The 25,055-nt window shown below is 42.2% G+C and overlaps 1 protein-coding gene across 4 annotated transcripts in view; it reads right to left on the bottom strand.

Moving 5' to 3' along the window:
• Positions 1–25,055, bottom strand: part of STARD8 (StAR related lipid transfer domain containing 8) — a 159,562-nt gene that overhangs the window by 15,677 nt on the left and 118,830 nt on the right. For 3 of the 4 annotated variants that reach the window (XM_083159127.1, XM_083159130.1, XM_083159129.1), the window contains 9 exons: positions 20,415–20,486; positions 17,010–17,091; positions 14,276–14,339; positions 12,083–13,332; positions 8,761–8,937; positions 4,421–4,580; positions 3,735–3,933; positions 2,588–2,798; positions 1,324–1,438 (listed from right to left, as the gene is read on the bottom strand). In XM_083159127.1, coding sequence (XP_083015253.1) covers positions 1,324–1,438; positions 2,588–2,798; positions 3,735–3,933; positions 4,421–4,580; positions 8,761–8,937; positions 12,083–13,332; positions 14,276–14,339; positions 17,010–17,091; positions 20,415–20,486 — 2,330 coding nt within the window. Of the gene's footprint in view, positions 1–1,323; positions 1,439–2,587; positions 2,799–3,734; positions 3,934–4,420; positions 4,581–8,760; positions 8,938–12,082; positions 13,333–14,275; positions 14,340–17,009; positions 17,092–20,414; positions 20,487–25,055 lie in introns of those variants that run through there. The other variant, XM_083159128.1, reaches the window with a different exon arrangement.

Genomic DNA, 25,055 nt, shown 5'->3' with positions numbered 1-25,055 from the left:
CAACAAGCATGCTGGACCTTTCAACATTTCTCATCAAATTCCATTTGCAAAGATGTGACATTCCACTTATTAATTGGGGGGTTCAATGTATCAGCCAACTTATGTTATTTAATAACCAGGAGTGGATTGGTTGGTATGTTATATCCCTACACGTTATCTCCAAGCTTTGATAAATATCACACTACGTTTATTTTTAAAGATTTGATCGTACTATTATATTACATTATACAGAAGAAAATAAGGTACTTGTGGAGTATCACGGCTCCCACGATGGCCATCGTATGCAAAAAAATCGCATCGCATCGCATGCGATTTGATCGCATGCGATCGCATACGATTTTGCACTGAAAAGCATCCAAATGCATTGGAATTAGTATTAAACATGTTCAATGGCCCCCAACTGGCATTTTTGAGGCTGTACCACCCCCACTATCAACGCAAACCCAAAGCGTGGCGAGCGCAGCGAGCGCGCGAGGGGCGGCGGTACGCGTCCTACGACCTTTTCATACCCCCACTATACACGTCGGCGTGGAGTTGAGAATAGAAAGTGTGGTGAGCGCAGCGAGCCACCGAGCCCGAAGCGTGGCGAGCGGACGCGGATACCTTCACAGGTATCCGCGTCCCCTCACGGGCTTCACAGGTGTCCGCGTCCCCTCGCCACGCTTCGGGCTCGGTGGCTCGCTGCGCTCGCCACACTTTCTATTCTCAACTCCACGCCGACGTGGATAGTGGGGGTATGAAAAGTTCGTAGGACGCGTACCGCCGCCCCTCGCGGGCTCGCTGCGCTCACCACGCTTCGGGTTCGCGTTGATAGTGGGGGTGGTACAGCCTCAAAAATGCCAGTTGGGGGCCATTGAACATGTTTAATACTAATTCCAATGCATTTGGATGCTTTTCAGTGCAAAATCGTATGCGATCGCATGCGATGCGATTGCATACGATTTTGTCCAAAATCGGTAAAAATCGCAACGCATGCAATCGCATGCCACTATATATGGCATGCGATGGGAGCCGTGATACTCCACAAGTACCGAAAATAAAAAATAATTTGAATGAAACAGTTCTGTTTATTATAAAATAAAAAACAATATATTTTCCAGTATCTACTATAAGTATATACCGGGTATAAAATGATGAAGGGTATGTACAGGTCAGTGAAAAGAGATTATTGATGGTCACACCCTCCTCCATACATAATGTTGGTTCAGGGCCTTCCTCGCTTAATACATTCCAAGAAATCTATATTTTGTAGAAACATGGGGAACAAATATTTGAAGGAAAGAGCTGGGTACAGAGGAATGCTGGCGTGCTTCACACACTGACCTGGAAAAGCTTCTTGCATTCGGTGATCATGTGGAGCAATCCTTGAGTTGCGGCCAGGTTCTCACTGAGATCCTTATGATCTGGTTTTCCAGATGCTCCCCTCTTCTGCATGATCCTGCAGGAAGAGCCAAAGGAATTATTGTGTACCTGCTACTCACAGAAGTTTACATAAAGTATTTTAGACAAATTTGTAATGTGTTTCCCCATTAGATCATGCAGTTTGCAACATGGGTCATGTTACGTGTCAGGGTACGAAGAAGATACAGGGAAATGCAGTGGTAGGGTCTATGCTTGAGGGTATGGCCAATGACCAGCCAACATAAAAGTGTAATGTATTATTAGAGCTCACATGGTTAGGGGCCACTTGATAAATATAGTCCATCAGTGGCAGCTCGTACCTTTTGGGGGAGGGGGCTGCCTCTGGCCGCAGCCACTGCAGGGGTACCATGATGCAGTCACACACACACACCACCCCCCGGTCCCCAGCGCCTGTGCTATGATGACAGGCACCAGGACTGTCATCTGTACTGCGCATGTGGCCAGCTTCTCTGGGCTGCTTTGGCAACAGTCCATAGAAGGGAATCATGCATGGTGACTGTATAATACAAATGACTGCATGTGCGCAGTACCGATGTAGGCACATTGGAAACCCGCAGAAAGGCATCCCAGAGGGAGGAAACACCTCCCAATGGAGCTGCCTTGGTGACTGGCAGGTCGGACTTCCAATAGGAAGTCACTGCCAGTCACAGTGAAGCCAGTGCAGTCTCACAGACTGCATCTGGCTTCACTACAGTGGTGGATTTACCTGGGGGGGGGGGGGGGGGGCTGCAGCAGCCATGCAGCCCATAGGTTAAAACCACCACTTTAGTTCATGCATGACAATGTACCAAATTAATACGAGCAATGCACTGTAGAAAAAAACAGCATTGTCATGTGCACTATAATCTACCATATGTGAATTGTATAACTCAAGGTCAGAGTCTGGAACCTGATCCCTAGAGGAATGGGGGGGGGGGGTCCAGACCCACTGGGAGTTTCCCCTGTACCCCGATGTGTTAGTCTGACCCTGTTCATGTGGGACACTCAATGCACACACATTTCACATACATTCGTGACAAAATAGTGTAATTCTCTAATACAAATTCTTAGCATCGGGGACATCTGGCAACTATAAGTGATGTGGTTTACAATAGTAAAGTAAACCAATAAACTCAGTGTTTTCCATGAAGACTTCTTGAGTAGCTACAACTTTAGCAGGTCATACCGTGGTGACGCGGTCTCTTTCTTGGAGATGTTGAGATGGAAAACAGAAGGGGCGAGACACACAGCCAGGTTCCCAGGGGTCATCTGGTTCTCCTGAGCAGAGGAGATGTCACTCAGAAAATAAAGTAACGTTTGCAAAACTTCTCTATTCTCATCTGGCATCAGCAGGATAGCGGCCTGCACAGCGCGCAGCCTATGTTCCTTGGGCACATCTAAAACAGAAGGACAGAGCAACATTTGATTTGGAAGTAGAGGCTCTCAATACCGTTAAAAAAGATTTTTCACATTTTATATGTACACTACATATTCTACCATTAAATAACAAAATCACGCACACCCCTACATAAGTGGCATACATTAACCTTCATTTACGTATTACTCATGGCATGGTGCATGCACATACTTTAGGGGGGGAAACTTATGTTTGTGGTAATTTGCAGCCCCCCTCCAAAAAAAAAAACTTGGGCAATAAGAGCTTGTTTGATTTGTGTGAAAAATTACCCTGTATTACATGAAAAGCCGCACACTATGTGCACTTAGGGCACCTATCACAAAAAATGGGCACTTATCTAGGATTAAGTAAGCTTGCCTCAGGCATGGGAAACCAAATCCCTTAGAAGCTCCAGTATCATAGCTAATCGAATAGCCACCGACGAGTTAATCAGCCACACTAAATTTTTACAGCTAATTGGATACCACTCTAACTTAAATGAAATGTATAAAATGTGTACAGTATACCATTTTGACAATTATACAAACTACTACATCATACAAGGAGACATTATTATTATATTTAATAACTTCTAAGGGGCTATATCATTTGAAAGAACAGACTCTCTTTTTCAAACGAGGGTGTCTGAAATGAATGGGTTAGGTTAGGTGTACATTATGACTTCAACATGTAAATATTGTATTTGTGGATGTCGATATATCATGCCACACCCTCTGATAGTTCATATTCTGTGGCGGGGGTTGAGTGTGATGTTTACAATACATAGCATTCACAACAAATGCTTTATTAATTTTACAACAGAAGACAACTCTGCTATACCAAGTTGCAAGGTGTTTACTTGTCCTTTAATAAATTGCCACAAGTGTATCCAACCATTACAGTATAACTTTCTTTTGAAGTTGCAAAATCTGCTCACATTGGTAAATTTGCAGGAAGGTGTCCGTCAGCTTGCTGGTGAAGATGGGCTCTGGCAGGTCCCTGAAATATTGCTTCAGTAGATCTGCTACATCATACGCTGACTGACCCACATAGCTGACGCTATCAGGCGAGGACTCATTCATCTGTCGCAGGACCAGGATTCGGGACTTCACGCCGGATTTCCTGAAGATTCCCACCTGAGACACCAAGAATGTAGTTATCACTAACAAAATTATGGCTCAATAGCAAAGAAAGTGATAGCATTTGTTCTGAAGTAAAACTACATACCAAATTTCTCTAGGCTATTTAGTTGTGTATAACAAGACTGAAAAACACACACATCATGTTGCTGGGGATGGTCTACACCAGTGGTAGCCAACACCAGTCCTCAAGAGCTACCAACAGTTCACGTATTTTAGATCACCTGGCTACGGCACAGGTGTATTCATTACTGACTGACACATTATAAATGATCCACAGGTGGAGCTAATTACTTCACTTATGATTCTGTGAGGAGACCTGGATAACATTAACTGTTGGTAGCTCTCGAGGACTGGAGTTGACTATCCCTGGTCTACACATTAAAGTAAAACTAGTAAGGGCAGTGACATTTAGCGTTACCAACATGAACAGGAAGTTGCCACACATGTAAGATGTGATTAAGAATAGGCCTGGTTCAACTACCTGGTCCAAACACTGGCTGCGGATATAGCGCATAGCTTGCTGGATACTCTGTGGAAGAGGCTGACCCGTCCTTTGGACATTTATTATTGGAGGAACCCCAAACACAGCTCTTCCTTTGTAGTCTGGAACTTTACTTCTTTTCATAAACTTGGGGACAGTCCTAAAAACAATATAAAACCAGATAAAAATGTAAGTTATTCAATTATTACAAAAAAGACTGAATTAAATAAAAAGTTAATCTGTTTCCCAAAAATATATAATACATCGCCCTATAATTTACAAGTCGAACATATCCTGCATTTGGCGGTAAATTATGTTAAAAAAATTATCGGTATTAAAAAACAGAAGATGTTTTTTACGACTTTTCAAAAAATCTTATTAGGATGCCTAAAAGTAAAACAAATCTTGCAAATACACAATATGAGCCTTTCCAAGTGGGAATAGTGTTATCCTCGACCCCTCCCTGTTTCACAAGAGGTGGCAGCACAGTGGGCATTATTCAGATCTGAGCTCAGAACAAATTTGTTATCAAAATGGGCAAAACCATGTGCACTGCAGGTGTGGCAGATGTAACATGTATAGATAGAGAGTTAGATTTGTGTGAGTTATTTTGTTTTTGTGCAGGGTAAATACTGGCTGCATTATTTTTACTCTGCAATTTAGATTTCAGTTTCAACACACCCCACCCAAGTTTAACCCTCTCTGCACATATTACTTCTGCCCCACCTGCAGTGCACATGGTTTTGCCCATTTTGAGAACAAATGTGTACTGCGATCAGATCTAAATGAGGGCCAGTGTGTAGTAATGTAGTAATTAATCAGCTGGCGATGGAATTAGGACGGGTTTGACCACATATTGTCATGTTTGGACTTCAACCCAGTCCCTCTGAATGTTCATTCCCCTTGTTTGGCTGCCCCGACTCAGTTACTGACTGATGTTGAGCTTAGTTTCCAAGCAGAGTTTGCGGTGACTATGCCCGTGCCTCTGACTGAGGCAGACAACACTATTCTGGCCTCAGCACCTCATCTCTGTTCTACATTGATCAGGATTGGAAGTAACCCTGCTTCTCTTTCCATAGAAATTCAGGATCTGGAATGCGGATTGGGATCAATCCCAAATTTTACTGCCAATGCTTCTTCTCAGTAGCATATATAATGTGGGTACAAAATGTGGCTGTTTCAGCCTCCTCTTTCCCATGTTCCCCACCTAATGGGAGGTTGCATCTAGTCCTTATAATGAATATGGCATGCCCTCAAACAGAATATATACTGTACACTCTGTATTTAAGGAGCAGCTAATTATATGGTTCACTTGAACCTAACCTAAATACTCTAGTCATGGTAAGTGGTAACTGGTCTCCTTACAGGCTTTGACTTATTTGATGATATTCAGCTGACCTTTTATTTCTTTATACTCTGAACTTCTCATTTTAGTCCTTTCATTTTTGTTATGATCCTATAGTATTAATCCTTATGCCCTTATTTTATTTTGGATTTGAACTATTCTAGGTACTAATTGTAAATTCATGTATCTATGTAATGTGACATTTGTTGTCTGTTATAGTTATTCATAATAATAATAATAATAATAATAATAATAATAATAATAATAATAATAATGTTATTTATACTCTTACTGTATAAAGCACTTTTTCTCCCAATAGGACTTGAATGGCTTTAGTTCAGCATTACAGACTATCCAGGATCCGTATATCCAAAAAAATGAAATATTCTAAAAACCTGTCGTTTTTCTGAATACAGTATTTCTGTCTTTGGGAGGGGGGGGGGGGGGGGGGGAGTTATCCCCCTGCCCCTTTTTTCATACTTACCACGTCCCCCAGCATCCACAGCGGGCTCCAGGATCCTCTTCAGCAGCATCTCTGGTCCCAGGGGTGCGCCGGTGACATCACCTGCAAACTCACGCAATGCACCCCTGGGACCACTGAAGAGGATCCTGAAGGCCATCCTGGACACCGGGAGACCTTTGGGGCACCACCAGGGGACCAGGTAAGTATGTTAAAAATATATATATATTCCAAAAAAACTGAAAAAAACGTTATCCAAAATGCTCGTGGTCCCGAGCCATTCTGATAAGGGATAATCAACCTATACGTTGTTTAGCACGGCTGCGCTTGTAGTTACAATTCTTTGTATTAAGGTTTGAAAAGAGAGTAGAGAAAGCATTGAATCTCTATACGAAGACCTGTTCATGTGACAACCTATTGCTTGTGTTGACCTATTGTGTTTTTGTTATATTCATTTCCTGCTATGACTATGACCTATTAAGGCCCATACGTGCCGTGTGATTGGTTGAAAGTGATGAACAGTGTATCACAGGCCGAGTGAACCACTTTCCATACTCTCCTACTATAGAAAGCGATTACCCCACCACCAGACAGCGGGTTTTAGTTGTGAAAAAACGTTGTTAAAAAATATCACAATACATAATTCCAACATTTCTAGGCTGGACGCCTCTTTGGTATCACACCTTGACAAAGAGGCGTTCAGCCTTGAAATGTTGGAATTATGTATTGTAGTTCTTTTCACAACTAAAACCTGTGAGTGCCAGTGACTGTCAGTGGCATAACTATAGCCACGCAGCCCCCATGGTGGTGGGGAGGCGCTGAGAAGATGTGGGTGCTGGGGGGGGGGGGGGGGGGGCTATAGTTAGCTGCTGCCGTCTGCCCCTGCCGCCTGCTATTATGTCTTGCGGGTTCCCGGCTCCAGCGCCCCCAGTAGGGTTAACACACACCACCCTCTATATCTGTCTAGTGTCTGTGAGTCTCCGAAACAGAGAGCGAAACTACATCTTTCTCATCCCATGCACAAACACAGAAGGTAGCAGACTAGCTTTCAAAGCTTTTGCTTCGAGCGGGCATACTAGTCTTTGTACATACAAATCCAAAGTTTCATTTATCACCACTAGAGGGTACTAAGAGACAATTCTTTAAGGAGCTTTAAAAACAGCAGCCACATATTGAACATAGTGTGTTAGTTACTGCCATGCTGCGTGGGTCTGTACATTATTAGCACAAGAAAAAATGTATTTTACAATTGAAATATATAAAGCTTTAAAGAATCAGGTGTATGCTGAAAGCCTTTAAAAAAAAAAGAGAGCTCCTAGACTGGGCCATTTGGCATTATGGCAGAGGGGAAACATGCCATAGTATCAACAGCCAAACCTTTCACAGCCTAGTGCTGGTAAAGGCTTTGGGGCTCCTTGTCACTGTCTTCACCAATTGCTACTATCAGCCCCTGCTGTAAGCACGGTTGCTGGTAAACATAGAAACATTGAATTTGACGGCAGATAAGAACCACTTGGCCCATCTAGTCTGCCCCCTTTTTTTAAAATATTACATCAAACCATATTTGATCCTTATTTTTTTTTGTAAGGATATCAATATGCCTATTCCAAGCATGTTTAAATTGTTATCTACTACTCTTTCTGTGAAGTAATTCTTCCTCAAATTTCCCCTGAATCTTCCTCCCTCTAGTTTCAGTGCATGTCCTCATGTTCTGCTGCTCCTCTTCCTGTGAAGAATGTCTCCCACCTGTACCTTGTTAAAACCCTTGATATTATTTGAAAGTTTCTATCATGTCCCCCCTTTCCCTTCTCTGCTCTAAACTATACATATTAAGATCTTTTAGTCTTCCCTGGTACATTTAGTGATGTAGGCCATGCACCATTTTAGTTGCCCTTCTTTGTCTCTAATGTATTTATATCCTTCTGGAGATATGGCCTCCAGAACTGAACACAGTACTCCAGATGAGGCCGTACCAATGACCTATACAGTGGCATTATTACTTCTTTCTTTCTACTGCTGATACCTCTCCCTATGCAACCAAGCATCTGACTTGTCTTCTTCATTGCTTGGTTACATTGCCTACCTGCCTTTAAGTCCCCTGAAATAGTGACACCTAGATCCCTCTCTTCCTCAATAGTTTCCATTAGAGCCATTTATACTATATTTAGTCTTTGGATTTCTGAGACCCAAGTGCATGCTTGGTATCATACAGGTGACTGGCATCAACCCCTAAGAGCATACGCCCACCACTCCCTACATCAGCAGTCCTAACCAATCACATGGCATGTTGATTGCTGAATACAGTAGATAACCAGGGCTGGCCACAAGTAGGGAAAGATACAGATATATTAGACCAAAATTGCATACAGAATTGTTCTGTATGAAATTTGTTACATTATTTCACATCAGTAGTTTGTTTTCCATACTGTATTACAGATATATTCATTGGAAATGTCTAACTTTGGGGTCAGCATATAAGGCTTGGAAAAATATATTTACATATTCGTATGAGAAATACTATACGGCTGTACTTACCATGCCCATCCCTGTTTGCTGGGAACAGAGTATTTCTCCATGATGGCAGTGAGTCTAAGCAGGGATAACTTCTGCAGAAGGTTGAGTTGTGCTGCCGATTGCCTGTTAATCTCCAGGGATGCGGAGCTGAGGCTTGGCCGATGCGAGTTCTGGAAGCTGTGCCAGCGCAGCTTCCTGCTGGGGAGAGAGTGTCAGTGACTAAGGAATTCTACATTTAACCTGTTGTTACTACATAGAAGATTTATCTTCATTTATCCAACATATAAAGTACCTCCTCCCATATGCACGATAGATATTAATCCAAATGCAGGTTGAGTATCCCTTATCCAAATACTTCTTATATAAATTACTTCAAATGCCATAGTTTCCCCAATTTTTACTACTGGGGACATGATATGTAACTGGCACTACTGGGGACATCTGTAACTGGCAATACTGGGAACATGATATGTAACTGGCACTACTGGGAACATGATATGTAACTGGCACTACTGGGGACATCATATGTAACTGGCACTACTGGGGACATCATATGTAACTGGCACTACTGGGGACATCTGGGAACATGATATGTAATTGGCACTACTGAGGACATGATATGTAACTGGCACTAAAAATGTGCAAGAAAATGTTTGCTTGCCATCCAAATTCAGTGTCTGAAATTGTACACAAACTTTGTTTCATGTTTTAAAACCTTGTTTCATGCACAAATTAAATATATGTGTGTATTTCATGTGTTTTTACAACATAAATGCAAGTGGCGTAACTATAGTCCAGCAGCCCCCATGAAGGCGTGGGCACTAGGGGGGTCTGCGGGGCTATAGTTACCTGCTGGCGTCTGCCCCTGCCGCCGGCTGGTACCAGCTGCCGCCGGCGCTTCTGTCCGGTCCCGGCTCCTGCAGCTAATAAAAAGTGACAAACAGAAAATGACTGCCCCCATACAGCAGACCGTTTTTAAGGTTGCTAAAAGGAGGCCGCCGCCTACTCTAGCATCCTCAAAAACTGTCTTCATTATGGGGCAGCCATTTTCTGAGTGTCACTTTTTATATGTTGCTGCAGGAGCCGGAATACTGAGAGCCGAGACCTGACAGAAGTGCCGGCGGCAGTAGGTACCGGCTGCACGGGAGGGGGGTTTGGTTACCCTAAAGAGTGGGGGGGGGGCGCTGCCCGAATTGCGGCAGGGGGGCGCAAATTGAATAGTTACGCCACTGATAAATGCAAGATATCTCAAGATACCTCATTCAAATATAAAAATATTCCAAAATACGGAATAATCCGTTATCCAAAATGCTTCTGGTCTCGAGCATTTTGGATGAGAGATACTCAACCTGTACATGATTACAAACACCTTACACCTAAGTATTACAGAGAACCAAAGATAGTATGTAACTGAACTTCCATGTAATCTATGCAACACCTGTGACAATGGAGGACATTGGACTACATGTCACTTAAGTCCCAATCTATATCAGGTATGGAAAGCAGTGCCAACAACTGGCATTAACATGCAAGTTATTTTAATTAGACAACTCAATTTCAAGTGGAACCAGTCTTTCATAAGTGTACATTGGTATTCAGCCTTTAGCTGAGCTGTACTAATATTAGATTTTTTTTAAATGCAAGATATGTAAAGTTTACTTTCAGCGTGTATCACAAATAATGTTGGAAAGTTGGAAAAGATAGAATTTAAATGTATTAAACCCTTTAAGTGCCAACATCTCTGTGAAAGCTGTGCAAAATATCAGCTAAAAATGCCAGCGTCGCTCACATTTGTTATATTAATTGAAATAAAAAAATAGTTGTATTTAAAAAAAAAAGGACTATATTTCCTATATACAGTATACCTTACATTATGATGAATAACCTAATCATCAAAAAATAGGTTTTCACACCTATTTTTAAAAATTCACTTGGCACTCAAAGGGGGGGATTCAATCGGTGTTGTGCTCCCGACGGGGGAGATGGCTGCGGGGCCCTATTCAATGCTGTCTTCCCCAACAGCATTGAACAGGCGTTCTCGGCACGAACGAGCCCGATATCACAAGCTGTCATGCTCATTCTGCCGAGAAAAGCCGGAAATAGGCGAGCTCCCGGTCGGAGCTCATCTATTTCCATCCTCAGCTCGCTGCCACGCCCCCTTCTCACCGCTCGGCGGCCGGGACATTGAATCCTGACAGCCGAGCTCCAGGCGAGCAAAACGAGAACGGGACAGGGGCACGGCTGTCACGCCAGCTCGACAGCCGTGCCCCTGACATTGAATACCCCCCAAAGGGTTCAGATTGTTTCACTTTTAAGTGGTAAAACAAAGTAATCACTATATGTTTGGTACCAATTATACTATGAATCTATATGTATTACTTCTAGCATCTGATTAGACTATAGCTTTCATATTACAGACTGTATTAGATAAATGATAGCTTGAATATTATTACAGGCAACAACTTCACTTGTGTCCGTCCCCCTCCACCCCCAAGCCCCCCCCCCCCCCCCCCCCAACTCAATCATTGACATAAAGGGGTATATTTTCTAAGATGGGAGTTCTATTTAAGCAACCAATCAGATTCTACGTTTTATTTCTTTAGCACCTTTTAGAAAAAAATAGATAGAATCTGATTGGTTGCTATGGGCAACGTCCCATCTTCAATAGAACTCCCATCTTAGTAAATTTACCCTAAAGTCTCTTACATCTACTATAGATCTTGAAAATCACTTCCCAATACATAACCGGGTTCTTACAACATAGTAGCGATGATAACAGATGTAGCCAATTGCACATTTAATAATATTATTAAATCCGTGACTGCCATTAATAAATCAGTAAAGTGTTTATTAGAAACACATATGAGTGAGGTAGTTTGGCAAACACAGTATCACTGACTGTAGTAAAACTGCAGTGTTTGAGCACCTAGTAGTGTTTATGGAAAACAATTTTACCATTTTACTGCTGTAGAAGATCCCACAACTCCAACACAGAGTGGCATCCTAACCCCATGGAAGTGTGACAACAATGTAGCGCAGATCTGCAAACTGTCTGTTACAACTTACAAGTGTTTTACTTTTAAAACATTCATACATACATACATACATATTTCTAAAGAAAACATGACTATTTTTGGCAATACTTAAAATCCAATTAAATAGCCATGACTGGTCAGCCCAGCTGATTTCTTTGTAATAGGATGATTCAAGAATTTCTCTATTGGGCTGTATGTACTATTGAAATCAGCATCAAGAGTGTTTAATGGAATTGTAATGTGTACAACAAGCTCAGAAGAAGATTCTATATACTGTACCATAATGTTAGACATTTGTTTTGACCCACCTGCATGGCCTAGTTAAAGATGCTCCAACACCTGAATCTCTTCTTTCCCTCATTTCTGTCTCTTCTGTGTCATTGAGAGAATTGCCAGTGCTGTCAAAGTCACTGGCCGAAGTTCCTACATCCGATATCGATCTCTCCTCATAAGCAAGGTGGCCCATTTGTTCACCCACAAAGTCTGTTTCTTCATCATCAAGCTCTGGACACACCGTCCGGGACCACAACTCCACCATCCTTTGTAGTCCTTTAACATGATTGAGGACATCATCTAGGTGGCCAAAACGGTCACTACTGCCTCCTAGTTCCAAGAGATCCCCACTGCCTGCTAGCGAGGCAGGTACATTGTCATAAAGACTTGAACGGCTTCCTAAAGAACTATATGATCCTTTTCTCTGTCTCCCTTCTAGTCCATGAGAATCCATACTGCTGCATACAGAGTGCCCTAAAGATTTACTGCCCATCTTCCAACTCTCTAAGGGTACAGGAGTTGCTGGGCACAAACTCTCAATGGAAAGCGATCTTGGAAAAGTGCCAGGCTTGTGGTCCATTGGTATGCATACAAGACGATCCGACTTTTGGGACAGCCTGTGTCGCATACCATCTTTTCCCACCAGATCCAAGTCTTCCAAATAAACCCCCCTGCAAGGGCCATCCAAATGTTGCTTTCTGATACCACCACTGGTTGCACATTTTGTCCAATAGCCAGGATGAAGGAAATCTTTATCATATTCAGGAATGTCTCGATCATTTTCATCACACTGGACTGGGAAATCTATGTCATCTCTGCTAGTATGCACCAGATTATTAGAAACCAATTTAGTCAGATCCTTTTTATCTTTGTCCTTTTCCCTTTTACGCAAAGACTCCATCCTTTTTAAAAAGCCCTTTGTCTTCCGTTTCTTTGATTTTTCCTTCAGTCCTCGGCGGTGAGTAGCTAGAGACTGGTCACTAATGCTTCTGCAAGACTTGGTGGCAGCAGGTGAACTAGACAAGGACAACTCTGAAGGGGGGGTAACAACTATATCCATAACTCCAGGACTACTTCCAGCACTCTGAAGAGAGGTGGCCTCCAGTTCTGTGCTCAGGTCTGTCAAGATGCTGTCCCGGCTGGATGTGCTCTTCATGGTTGGGGGCCCATCAAACTTTGGAGAAAGAAGTTCAACAGAATCCAGACGAGACCAGCGTCCCTGGTCCCTGTGGAATGCCCAGCGATCACTGATAGCACACTGGTCATCATCGTCAGAGTCTTCATTCTACAGAGAGAGGGACAATTTTAGAAAGAAAACATACAAAATACGCTGTGAACAGTTTGATAGTAAAAACAAAATAAAGTTTGAACTGGTAATGCACACAAAGATAGTAAGGATTGTTAAAGTGGCAGAGACTAAAATGTCAGGGAAGAGGCATACATAGAGGTTGATCAAGGCTTTTATTTATTTATACTACACCTAAAGCTCCATACACAGGTCGATCCCCGTAGACACAGAAATTGGTGTCTGCAGGGCTGGGGCCTTGCTGAAGCATGGATGTTTTAAGGAGAACCTCCCTCGTCTGTATATGCAACAAGGAAGGTTATATCCTTACCGATAGACACTAGATGACATAGTAAAAGATATTGCTCAGAAGGGCCATTCTGAGCAATATCATCTATATCTCGTCTAGTGAGTAAGGGAAGAATTTTAGACCATACTCACTTACTTCAGAAGGGAGCAAACAGGTCGCACAAGAAGGTTCGTGGAAATCATGCGTGGGAATCGCATCATTATATCCCCCAACATCACCACTTTACAATGTCTACATTATACTGTGATTGTAAAGCAGGGTGCATGGCTACGATGACATGATTTAGTACGGATCACATGAGGGCACACCCCACTTCTCTTGTGTGAGTGGATGGAGCCAAGGATGTGGGCATGGGTAAGCTGGCATGGGGAGCTTGCTATGGGAGATTTGTTCACTTTTACAGGGGCCAGGAGTGCCAAACCGATTGACATTGGTCTCCCAGTCATTCCGTGAGAGTAGGCAAGTATATTTCAGGCAAGTAACCTTAAAAAAGAAAAAAGGAGCCAAGGAAGGTATTTGGCAAGGGGTTGTACTTTATGTGTTCTCGCAAGTCCAACTGAAAGGCCGCTCATTTCACAATACTTTTATTAGGTTTCACTATGTTTGTACAAAGAAAATTCTTTGAAAGCTCACCTGTTTTCGGTGATAATTAACGTCCAGCTTCATAGAAGCACATGAATTAAGTGTCATTAGCCGTCTGCAAATAAAAAAAAAATTTAAATGCATTTTACTGTGAATACAAACTCTGTTGCTCAAGGGGAAGTGAAGTCAAGTTGTAAATTTCCCTGGCTACAAACACTCATGTTAATAAAGGCTGGCTTACAATCTTTTCTGTTTTTGACTGAGCTACACCTTAAATAAAAAGGGTCTAACCCAGAGGTTCCCAAACTTGGTCCTCAAGGCACGCTAACAGTTCAGGCCTTCATTATAACCTTGCATGGGCACAGGTGAATGATACCCCTGGTCTCCAGAAAATAAACTGGTTATCCAACCTGGGCAACAAACAGGGTTGGGCCAGAGTAAGCGGGTGGATCCAGTTACAAGCATAGAAAAAGCCAGCTGAACAACGCTCAATGAGGTGGTCATCCCCCAGTCTGACAAAAAAAATGCACATAGGCGCATTGTAACCAGGGCTATCAAGGGAATAATCAAATTGATAGTGTAAACCAGGTATGTCCGGGGTTTTAAAAATGTTAAGAAACCTGGGGTCAGACCCGGAGTTTAGGTGTATTAGATGTATTAATCAGTTCCTCAGTCAATTAGATTTAACCATCTGTTCTTAGCCATGGATATCCTTAAAACCTGGACTGTTAGGATACCTTTGAGGACCGAGTTTAAGAAATAGTGGTCTAACTATTGGCATGATCTGTTTGTACACAAAAAAAGGGACACAGATTGAGATGCTATGCGCTTTCTTATATAGCGCATACATATTCCGCAGCGCTTTACAGAGAATATTTGAACATTCACATCAGTCCCTGCCCCAGTGGAGCTTATAGTTTATATTCCCTACCACATGTACACGCACACACAGACATTCTAGGGTTAATTTTGTTGGGAGTAAATTAACCTACCAGTATATTTTTGGATTGTGGGAGGAAACCAGAGTACCCAGAGGAAACCCACGCAAGTACGGGGAGAATATACAAACTCCGCACAGCTAGAGCCATGGTGGGAATCGAACCCATGACCTCAGCGCTGTGAGGCAGTAATGCTTACCATTACACCAACCATACTGGATATAGTATTACTCCAAATATTTGGCTAGAGCAAAATAAAGAGGACACACTGTTTAACAAGATATGAATTTATATAGAATAGATAATTAAAAAGCGACAATTTAAATACACATAATAGGCAATACAGAAAAAATTAAATAATATTGACATTAAGAAATTTGAGGAGTTAAAAGTCACAACTGGGTGTGTATCCAGCTTTATAGAGTTGGAAAAACCCCTTTTAGATATCTAGAATTATGCAAGCTCTGTCCCACAGACCGGTTTCTATTTTTCATTCCTTGGCACTGAAAATCCCCTTCCCAACATCCAACACAGTTTTCCCTAAATGTCAACATATCCCACACTTTTTCTTAGTTCCAGATGACTCCTTCCATTTTTTTGCATATCGAAACAAAAATATTACATTGACTCAACAGATTAAATGATAAAAACAGTAGATAACTAGGGCAAGCAATTTTACTAGTCTGTTATATCCAAAATAACAATCATTTTGAACAATGAAAGGCTAAAAAAAGGGGAAAAATGGGGTGAAAACGAAAATGAGCGAACAGAAAAATTGAGTTAAAAAGAAAATAAGGAATATTAAAATAATAGCAGCCCGTTATTTAACCCTTTGAGTGCCAAGGTTGCTGAGAGAGATGTGCAAAAGGAATATGATTCATTTTAGTTATTGCCGGCAAATGATCTGAAGTCAATTCATTGAAGTTTAGTTAAATATTGCACCAAAACAAACTCAATGCGAGCGAGGCTGCCATTTTTAGCAGATATTTTGCACATCTCTTACAGCAACATTGGCACTCAAAGGTAACAGTGAGATACATATGGTTCATCATACATCTAGCCTCAATACACCACACAGTGTATGATGCCTGGCATGAGGGAGCCACCAGGTCTCGTACAACTTTGGTAGCATTTTTTTTTTTATGCCAACATGCATCCTAATTGAAATGTAATGGACTAGGACGCACAAGCAGACAATGCCAATTGGTTGAATGGACAATATATACACACACATACACAAACACACCAATGGTTTATGCACATATAAAAGGGTATAAAATGCTCAGCAGACAAGGGAGGCAAGTGGTGGAACTGTGAAAAAAGAAAAGGCGACTAATGAGGCATACACATGTAGCAATCTATCTCTAGCATTGCTCAAAACACTCAGAAAATCTCTACGTGTGTAGGCCCCTTAAGTCTGCGAGCAGTGGAATGGACACCGTCACTAGGCAATTGGGGGAGTAATCTGTAATTCCAGCAACAGCATCAATTTTATTTCCACCGATCAGAGCCAAAGTGCTGTAATATACACAGAGTGTGCTCAGGTGAGTGCTAACCCTACATGGAACAGGCCGTGCTGTTCTCGCTAGTGCTCACTAAACCAACCTTGCCCTTTAGCCAATAACTCACTCACTGCTGGAAATGTCCACATACTGCTATTGTACTGCCTTAATTCCTTTGTGAACACAATATCAGATCCCAAGACAAAGAGAGAGTTCTTCCAATTAAATTGTATTACTAGAATTGCTTATTAGTACATACATTTCTTAAAACGTTCTACCATCTAATCATTATCATGCGAGTTATCTAACGTATAAATGGTGTAGCCTACAAGAGGACTGTTCTACCTGCAAAGGGATTTGAGGGAGTCCTGATCCAAAAAGTTGTGATCTCTTTTCACATACGCAATATCAACAGGAAACTGGGAATCTGCAAGAGGAAAAAATAAATGAGAAATGTATTTTTAGGATTGCCATTTATGATTGCAAGACAGAACGCTCTGGGTGCAAAGGATTAATAAGACATCAGCTCCGGCCTCGATAATGTTGGTGAAAGCCAGGCACAGTGCATCTATCTACAGATAAAACATTCACATCTCGGCTAGCTGGCCTGTACACTCTGGAACACGCCCAATGACAGACCATGCTTGCAATGATTATGGGATAGTTTAAGCAGCAGAAAGTTGATGTTTCCATTTAGGTTTATTCTGTGTCACAACTTGTAATGCTGGACGGCAATATTTACTTCACACAATCATAAGACATGTTTGAAAGAAAACATCTGCAGTTGATTCATTACTTAGCCCATGAAAGGGAAGGAAGATCTTGCACCTAGTTATGAGCTTTGGCCGTTAGCAGTTGCTGTCGTCTGTGTTTATTTGGAAGCCCTTGTCAGGAGGGGGTGATCTGGAAGTCACTTGGGTAGACAATGGTTGGCTTGACACTTCCCTATGATGCCATGCTTCCAGCTATTGTTCTGCAGCACGGTCCCATCCTCTCAGCCCTGTGCAAGTGTTGGAGCCTCAATTCCTGAGTTTGTGCCTCAGACTGAAAGCAATTCACTGTGAGGTAAGCAGGATAGGCCAGGTCCCGTGTGCGCCAAGCCATACAGACACTACAGGAAGTATACATTAAATCTACCCAATATAAAAGGGATAGATATCGGTCAGTGTGAAAAGTAACACATTTAACTTTCATTGTATGTGTAATGTAGAATAACGTGTTGTCACACAAACAGTATATGCATGTTTATTTATCTCAGTCCATATTGTCAGCCGAAGAACAGAAAGAATAAGATAGTCAATGTAATATATAGCAGAATGCTCTACATGGGACAAGAGGTACTGTAGCACACTGGCTGCACCCATTCTTTGACAACAGTCTGCTTAGAATGCAAAAACATTTCGGCCAGACACTATATACATTTTATATGGCCTTTTTACTGCCTGTGTGTTTAATTCACTTTCCTCACATCTCCACCAGTCACCCCACTCTCTCATCCTTTCTCCTCCTCTAATTTAACTTACCTTTTGTCCTTTCAGATTGCACTACTGTATTTGGGATGTCCTCAACTTTATTCCTCTACATTGTGTTTTTATTTTTCTTACTGCCTATAGATCCCTGTGTGCCTTTTTCTAATATGCCGATATGCATTTTTGTTTGTGGATAAGGCTAGAAGTCTGGTATTGGTTGTAATCCGAGTGTCCGTGTTCTCATTACAAGGTGGTATGTGATAAGTAAGTGTGGGAAAATAGTACAGAAGTGTTTGACAGTCTCCAATGTGTTGTACCAGAACTGTGTGTGTGTGTGTGTGTGTGTGTGTGTGTGTGTAATCAAACACAGCATAATACACTCAAAACCTAGCAGTAGAAAAAAAATAAGATGATTTTTTCAAACTAGTTTAAAATGCCTTAACAGTCATCATATTACATTCCAACTGCAAGTCCTGAAGAATCCTAGATTGCAAGGTGGAGAATTTCTACCACAGGAATGGAATATTCCTGAACCTTCTAGTCACAAAGGGAAGGTGGGGAGGGGGTTAGAATTTCAGGTTCCAAAGTTGATTATTTTAGTCATTGATTACAGAGGAGTCCTCCTACACCAGGGGTGGACAACCTGTGGCTCTTTTCTTAATGAGATTTGGCTCCCGCACCCACAGCACTGCCTCTTGCCTCCTCTGACTTTGCTCTACTTTGCTGTGTGCTCGACGTTATGTCATGATGTCATGACGCGAGAAGAGCATGCTGTATTGATATAAGTGAAATCATAACATCGATCTATTTTTTTTTTTTTCAAATTTAAATTTTTTATTGAATGTCACTTGTCCAAATAAACAATATAACATTGCAAGCGTTTCTTATGACTTTGATTTTTCTATTTTTTGGGGATATGGTACAGAACAAAGACAGGGGTGGGGAGGGGGGGGGGGGGGTACGGTTACAATTCCATAGTGTAATAATATAGTGCAGAAGTACAATAATACAATAGAATGGTCGGAGTTAGTAAGTACATACACTGTTTAAATCCTACATTACTAGTTCTGATTTATATTCCATCCAAGTCTGCCATAGCCTAGTTGCGGAAGCTGATGGCGATGAGTTATAAGATGTGCCAGCTGATTCGAATTCAAAGTGAGATTGTACTGCCTCTTCTATCTCTTTAAGGCTAGGTAAGTTAGTTGTCCTCCAGTTGCGGGCTAGAAGATGATTAGTTGAGGCCAGTATGTGACCAACTACATATTTATCAGAATATGAGGCTATGTCTGGGAGGACATGAAACAATGCAACCTTCGGCTGTGGGTCGATAGGATGATGTAGTATATTGGAGACTAATCGGAATACTCTCCTCCAAAGATCAGTTACTAGAGGACAAGACCAAAATATGTGATATATTGATCCCACCCCGCCACAGTTGCGCCAACAGGAGCGTGGGTTCGTAGCGCTTATTTTGTGGAGAAGGGCGGGGGTCATATACAACCTATGTAGGAGTTTAAAGAATTGTTCTATATGGGATATACACTTAGACATTTTAAAGCACATCTGAAATACGGATTGCCATTCCTCTTCTGACATAGTTAAACATCGATCTATTCTTACATACACGCATGTGACAGAATTACTACAAGTAGCTTTGCACACGAGCCATATATTTACTGTATATATATTAAAAACAAGGATTGTCAAGATTCCCAAAATATAAAAATGACAGCGGCTGTTATGTGTAAAAAAATATATATATTTTTAAATGAAATATATATTCATGTGCTGTAAGCACATGAATAAAAATAGCATGCCCCTTCACAGAATAACATTCCTGATTTTTTTACACCAAATAAAAAAAAAAAAACATTATTTTAAAAGTTCACATTCCACTTCACCATGAAAAGATGGCGATTGCTACACGGTGACACACGGCAAAAATCACTTAGAAATAAATTCGCCATCTTCTAATTGATTACACTCATGGCGAATCACAATGAAAAACCCATTAAAAAACCACAGCGAATTGCGGAGACTATCAGACGGCGAATTTCCGTCATTCACTGTTCGCTGACAGTGAAAAGTGCATGTTGAATAGGGTGATTCACTTTCTGACACAACAAAAATCACCTTCCAAAGTGAAAATAGCACAAATTCGCCATGAAACATGGCGAATTGGCCTCATTGAATACTGCCCAGAGGGTGGGTGTATAGTTGTATGAGGCATTTTGGTAGTGTCTTATTTGTGAACAAAACTAGAAAGTTAAAATCTTACCTTCATACAGTTGTGCATACTGAGGAAATCCTGCAGCCCGTAACCAATCACAAGCTTTCTTAGCCTCCACGTCTGTAACATGAGAAAAAAAATGAATAATTAAAATCCAGCGCATTTATGCATTCTTAATCATGCGCATGGTTTATAAATACAAACAGCTAAAGCTCACAACCAAGTAATAGATGCATCAAACGACATTTCAGCCAAATACTGGTTCATTTATCTCTCTGGAAAGCAAAAGTCATAGTCCGCAAAACACACAGGAGTCAATAAATTTAAATAGAATTATGACTGCATTGATCTTAGTACACTCCAAAACTTGAGATTTCCTTGATTAAAGAGAACACAATCATTGCTTCAGACAGTGGCGTAACTACTGTAAGGCAGCCCCAGCAGCCGCTTGGGGGAGCAAGCAGCAAGCAGGGTCTGTGTGTGCGCCGGCACCCACTTAACGTACTGACATGCTGCTGCCTGCCGCCAGAGCCGGCCCTAGCCTAAATGACGCCCTAGGCAAGATTTTGGTTGGTGCCCCCTACCACCGCCACTAGTTCCGCCTCTGACCCTGCTCCCCTTTCCCAGTACCATCAACAATCATCATAGCAGTCATCATTTTGGTGCTCCTACCCGCAATATTTTAAATAGAAACAGTGCACACATTTGGTGTACAGCCCAAACAGGGGTGTGTTTTTGCTGTGTAGGGGCATGGCCACACAATAGTACCGCCAATTCACATTATGTCACACAGTAGTGCAACTTTATTCACATTATATCATGCGATGTTGTCCCTTATTCACGTTACATCACACAGTAGTACCACTTTACCTTATGGACATTTTTCCTCACATTATTCACATTATACCCTTAGAAAAAAATCCTGAGAAAATATTGTATTTTAAGCACCTCCATGGCCACACTGCAACCCAGCACAAAGCAGTGTGTGCTGGGCAGAGGAGAAGAGCTTCAGCTGCTGCTGACTTAAGGGGAGGGGGCCCGGGGCCCCCACTGGGCCCTTCCATCAGACTTTGGCCTGGGTAATTTGTACCCCCTACCCCTTTCTCTCAGCATCCCTGATAATACCACACAGTAATGCCGCTTACACATAACACACATTATTAATGTCCTTATAGCCATAATGCCCCTTACACATTATGCCAACCTTTATTAATGCCCTTCATACACATAATGACACACATAATGCCCCTTACACATATGTTGCACATTATTAATGCCCTTATACACATGACACACATAATGCCTGTTACACATATGTCGCACATTAATAATGCGTTTATACTTGACACAAATAATGCCCCTTACACATATGCCGAACACTGTTGCACAGCCAACCCACCCGCAGACAGCACTCGCACAGCCGCTAACACTGTGACCTCTGCCTCTGCTTGGATACAGATGTTTCCTCATACATCTTGACTCAATAGGCCATGCAGCTCCTGGCCAGTTCTGCTAACGTTGGGTGCCTTTTTTGCTGAAAATTCGTCTTATTTGCATTGTTATGACCAGCACACACAAGGAGTTTCCAATGATTAAAATAATATGCGGCATGCCTATATTCTGTGAGCGACTGTGGCTGTACCTGCATATGGAATGCTATGTTACAGTGATTTCCATGAATACACTATTTCATATGCAGATACAGCCTCACTCACACACAGAATATAGGCATGCTGCATATCATTTTAATCAGCAGAAGCTGCTGATGCCCCTAGGCATTCCAAATGCCCTAGGCAATTGCCTAGTTGGCCTATGCCTAAGGCCGGCTCTGCCTGCCGCTGCCCACTGACTGAGCACTGGACGCGAATCAGCTGCAGCGCGGGTGGGGCCATGGCAGAGAAGACAAATCCCTCCACTGATTCAATTGACTCTACACAGAGCCGGCCATTGGCTACTGTACAGGATGGGCGTGCTAGGGTGGCCTGTGATGCGTCGTAGCCAAGGGAAGCAGCAGTGTATGCTGGTCTCTCTTCCTCTCTCCTGCTTCAGTTTCTCTGTTATGCGTGTGACGTCATCCCGTCACACGCTGGGGAAAAATGCTGGAGAGGAGCCTGGGGAGGGGGGGGGGCACACACTTTTTGGCAGGGGGGAGCAAAATTTATAGTTACGCCACTGGCTTCAGACAACTAAAGCACATTTCACTATTCACACCTGCATAATCTAAATATGTAAAATAGCTTTTGTAAGTCAATTCAGTTGGGTATTTGGTCAGAATGTGTTGTAAAAAGAATTAGTATTTGTAGGAATTTGGCGATTGTTGGAAAAACAAAATCAGTCAGGACATCTGTGACAAAGAGCTTACATTCTTAACAGAAGACTTTTCTAATGTTTCCTTCTCTGCGGGTTGCAGAATGCCTAGTTTGCAGACAGTGTAATTAGGGATACGGTCATTTGGTCTACAGCATGTTGGTCGACACCATTAGGTTGACATGGAGATAGGTTGACATGGGTCAAGGTCGACATGGCTTTAGGTCAACAGGTCATTAGGTCGACAAAAGCATTAGGTCTAGGTCAACAGTCAAAAGGTCGACATGGGGGTTTCTCCCTGTTTCGTTGAGCCGACAGGTGGTATTTCATGCCCTACCATCCACTAGGGCGTGGTGGGAAAATAAAATAGCGTGCCAAGCGCAGTGAGGCACCGTGCCCGAAGCATCACGAGTGCAGTGAGCGATGCACTTCAAACTGTGTCCATTTCGACTGTGTCGACATTCGGGTCAAAAACAGTGAAAAACACCATGTCGACCTTTTGACTGTCGACCTAGACCATGTCAACCTAATGAACTGTTGATCTAGACCTATGTTGACCTAATGCTTGTCCACCAACATGCTGTAGACCAAATGGTCCCAACCCTGTAAGTATATCACATTCACTGCCAAAGTAAAATAAATAAACTAAACGGTACTTATATGTTAGTTGGGCGCCCACTATAGTTAGTATGCTCATACCCCCACTATCCATGTCGGCATCGAGCCCGAAGCGTGGTGAGCGTAGTGAGCCCCGCAAGGGAACGTGGAAAACTAAGCAAATAGCTTAGTGGGCGCCAAACTAACATATAAGTACCAACAAAACAAATACAAGATAATGTAAAAGTGCAAAAATATAGCATGCCATTAAATGATTGTAAAAGCACCTATAAAATAAGCAAGTAAGAGGTGATATAACATGAGGTCAGCAAGTAGCAAGTGTTTTGTCCATAGTAGAAGTGCAAAATGACTATAGTAGCTAGCACAGTTCCCACAACTTCTGAAGACGCAAACACCCAGTGATACTCAGGACCATAATGCTGGGTACACACCAGGACAACTAGGGCCCGATCCCCTCAATCTAGATCCAATTCCGACCAATTGGATGTAGATTGTGTGGCGATTGGGCCCTTTTCTGTCCTGGTGTGGACCGATACCAATCCGATGCGCGGTCCCGCGGGTCGGTCGGTCGTTATTGAGATCCTACCTGCTGCAGGTAGGATCTGAATGACGACCATACAGCCGGGTGCGGGTCGCCATCGGATCGGACCCGCTCACGGTGCACATCGTGAGCGGGTCGTACCTCCCCGCGTCACCGTGAGCGGGTCGGACGAGACACTGACGACCCGCTCACGATGTGCATTAAGGGTAATGGAGGATTGTCACTTTGCATGCTCATGTATATTAGCCTAGGAAATTCTGTACTAATACTAGGTGTATACCAGCATATAGAAGGCAGTGTAAAAGTCTGCTTCCTGACCCACAAGCACTGCCCTGCTCAGTATATACTGCCAAGAGACTTCACAGAAAGAATGTGTGTGTGTGTGTCTGTCAGGAATGTACAGCTTACGCTGAACGTGCACAAAACCAATATACTGTATAGACACAGAGTTTACCAAGCAAAAAAGAAAAAAGAATTATCGGAGACAGCCCTGTGATAATAACGACATCCTGGGACAGTGATAACCACAGGCTGCCTCCAATAATCACCTCAGAGCAAAGTTGGGATCCAGTTCTGGTGATCAGCCAAAACCAAGTGATTTACTCTGACAGTCGCCCATTAATAAGGAATGCTCAAATACAAAATTGAATCGCCCCTAAAAAGCCACATACAAATTACACTAAAATTAAAATACAAATTTGGATCCATACAAAAAGCTGGATTCACGACATTTGCACCAAAAAGTATGAATTTAGTGTTGATCCAGGTTTTTTTTTGTGAACGTAATATGGATTTGTGTGAAATCGGGAATTTAATGTAGACTTGAGTGTTTTGGGGGGAAGGGGGGGTGTTTGTTTTTTTAGAAAATTTAGCATTGATCTGGTTGCATTTCTGTCAATTTAGCATGTATCTGGGTGTGAATGCATTGTGGATCTAGCATGTCACTAGAATGTGTTAGTCTATCAATTTACAGCAGACTTTATATTTATAAATTATATTTTGCAGGGTGGGCATCATAGTTACCTACCCTCCTGCATTCTGCAGGAGACTCCCTGAAATTAAAGCAGTCTCCATCTGTCCCTCATTAGTCTAGCAATCTCCCTTATTTCACCTAGCCCACATTACACTGTTTTTGGGGAAAAAGGAATGAAAGATATATACATTTATATTGAATCATCAGCACCATTTCCCAGCACTTTACCAATTATAGTAGCTCTTACTAA

This window comes from Crinia signifera, chromosome 9 (assembly GCF_055691185.1).
Source record: "Crinia signifera chromosome 9, ASM5569118v1, whole genome shotgun sequence".
NCBI lineage: Eukaryota > Metazoa > Chordata > Amphibia > Anura > Myobatrachidae > Crinia > Crinia signifera.
This window is presented reverse-complemented; position numbering and strand designations above follow the sequence as displayed.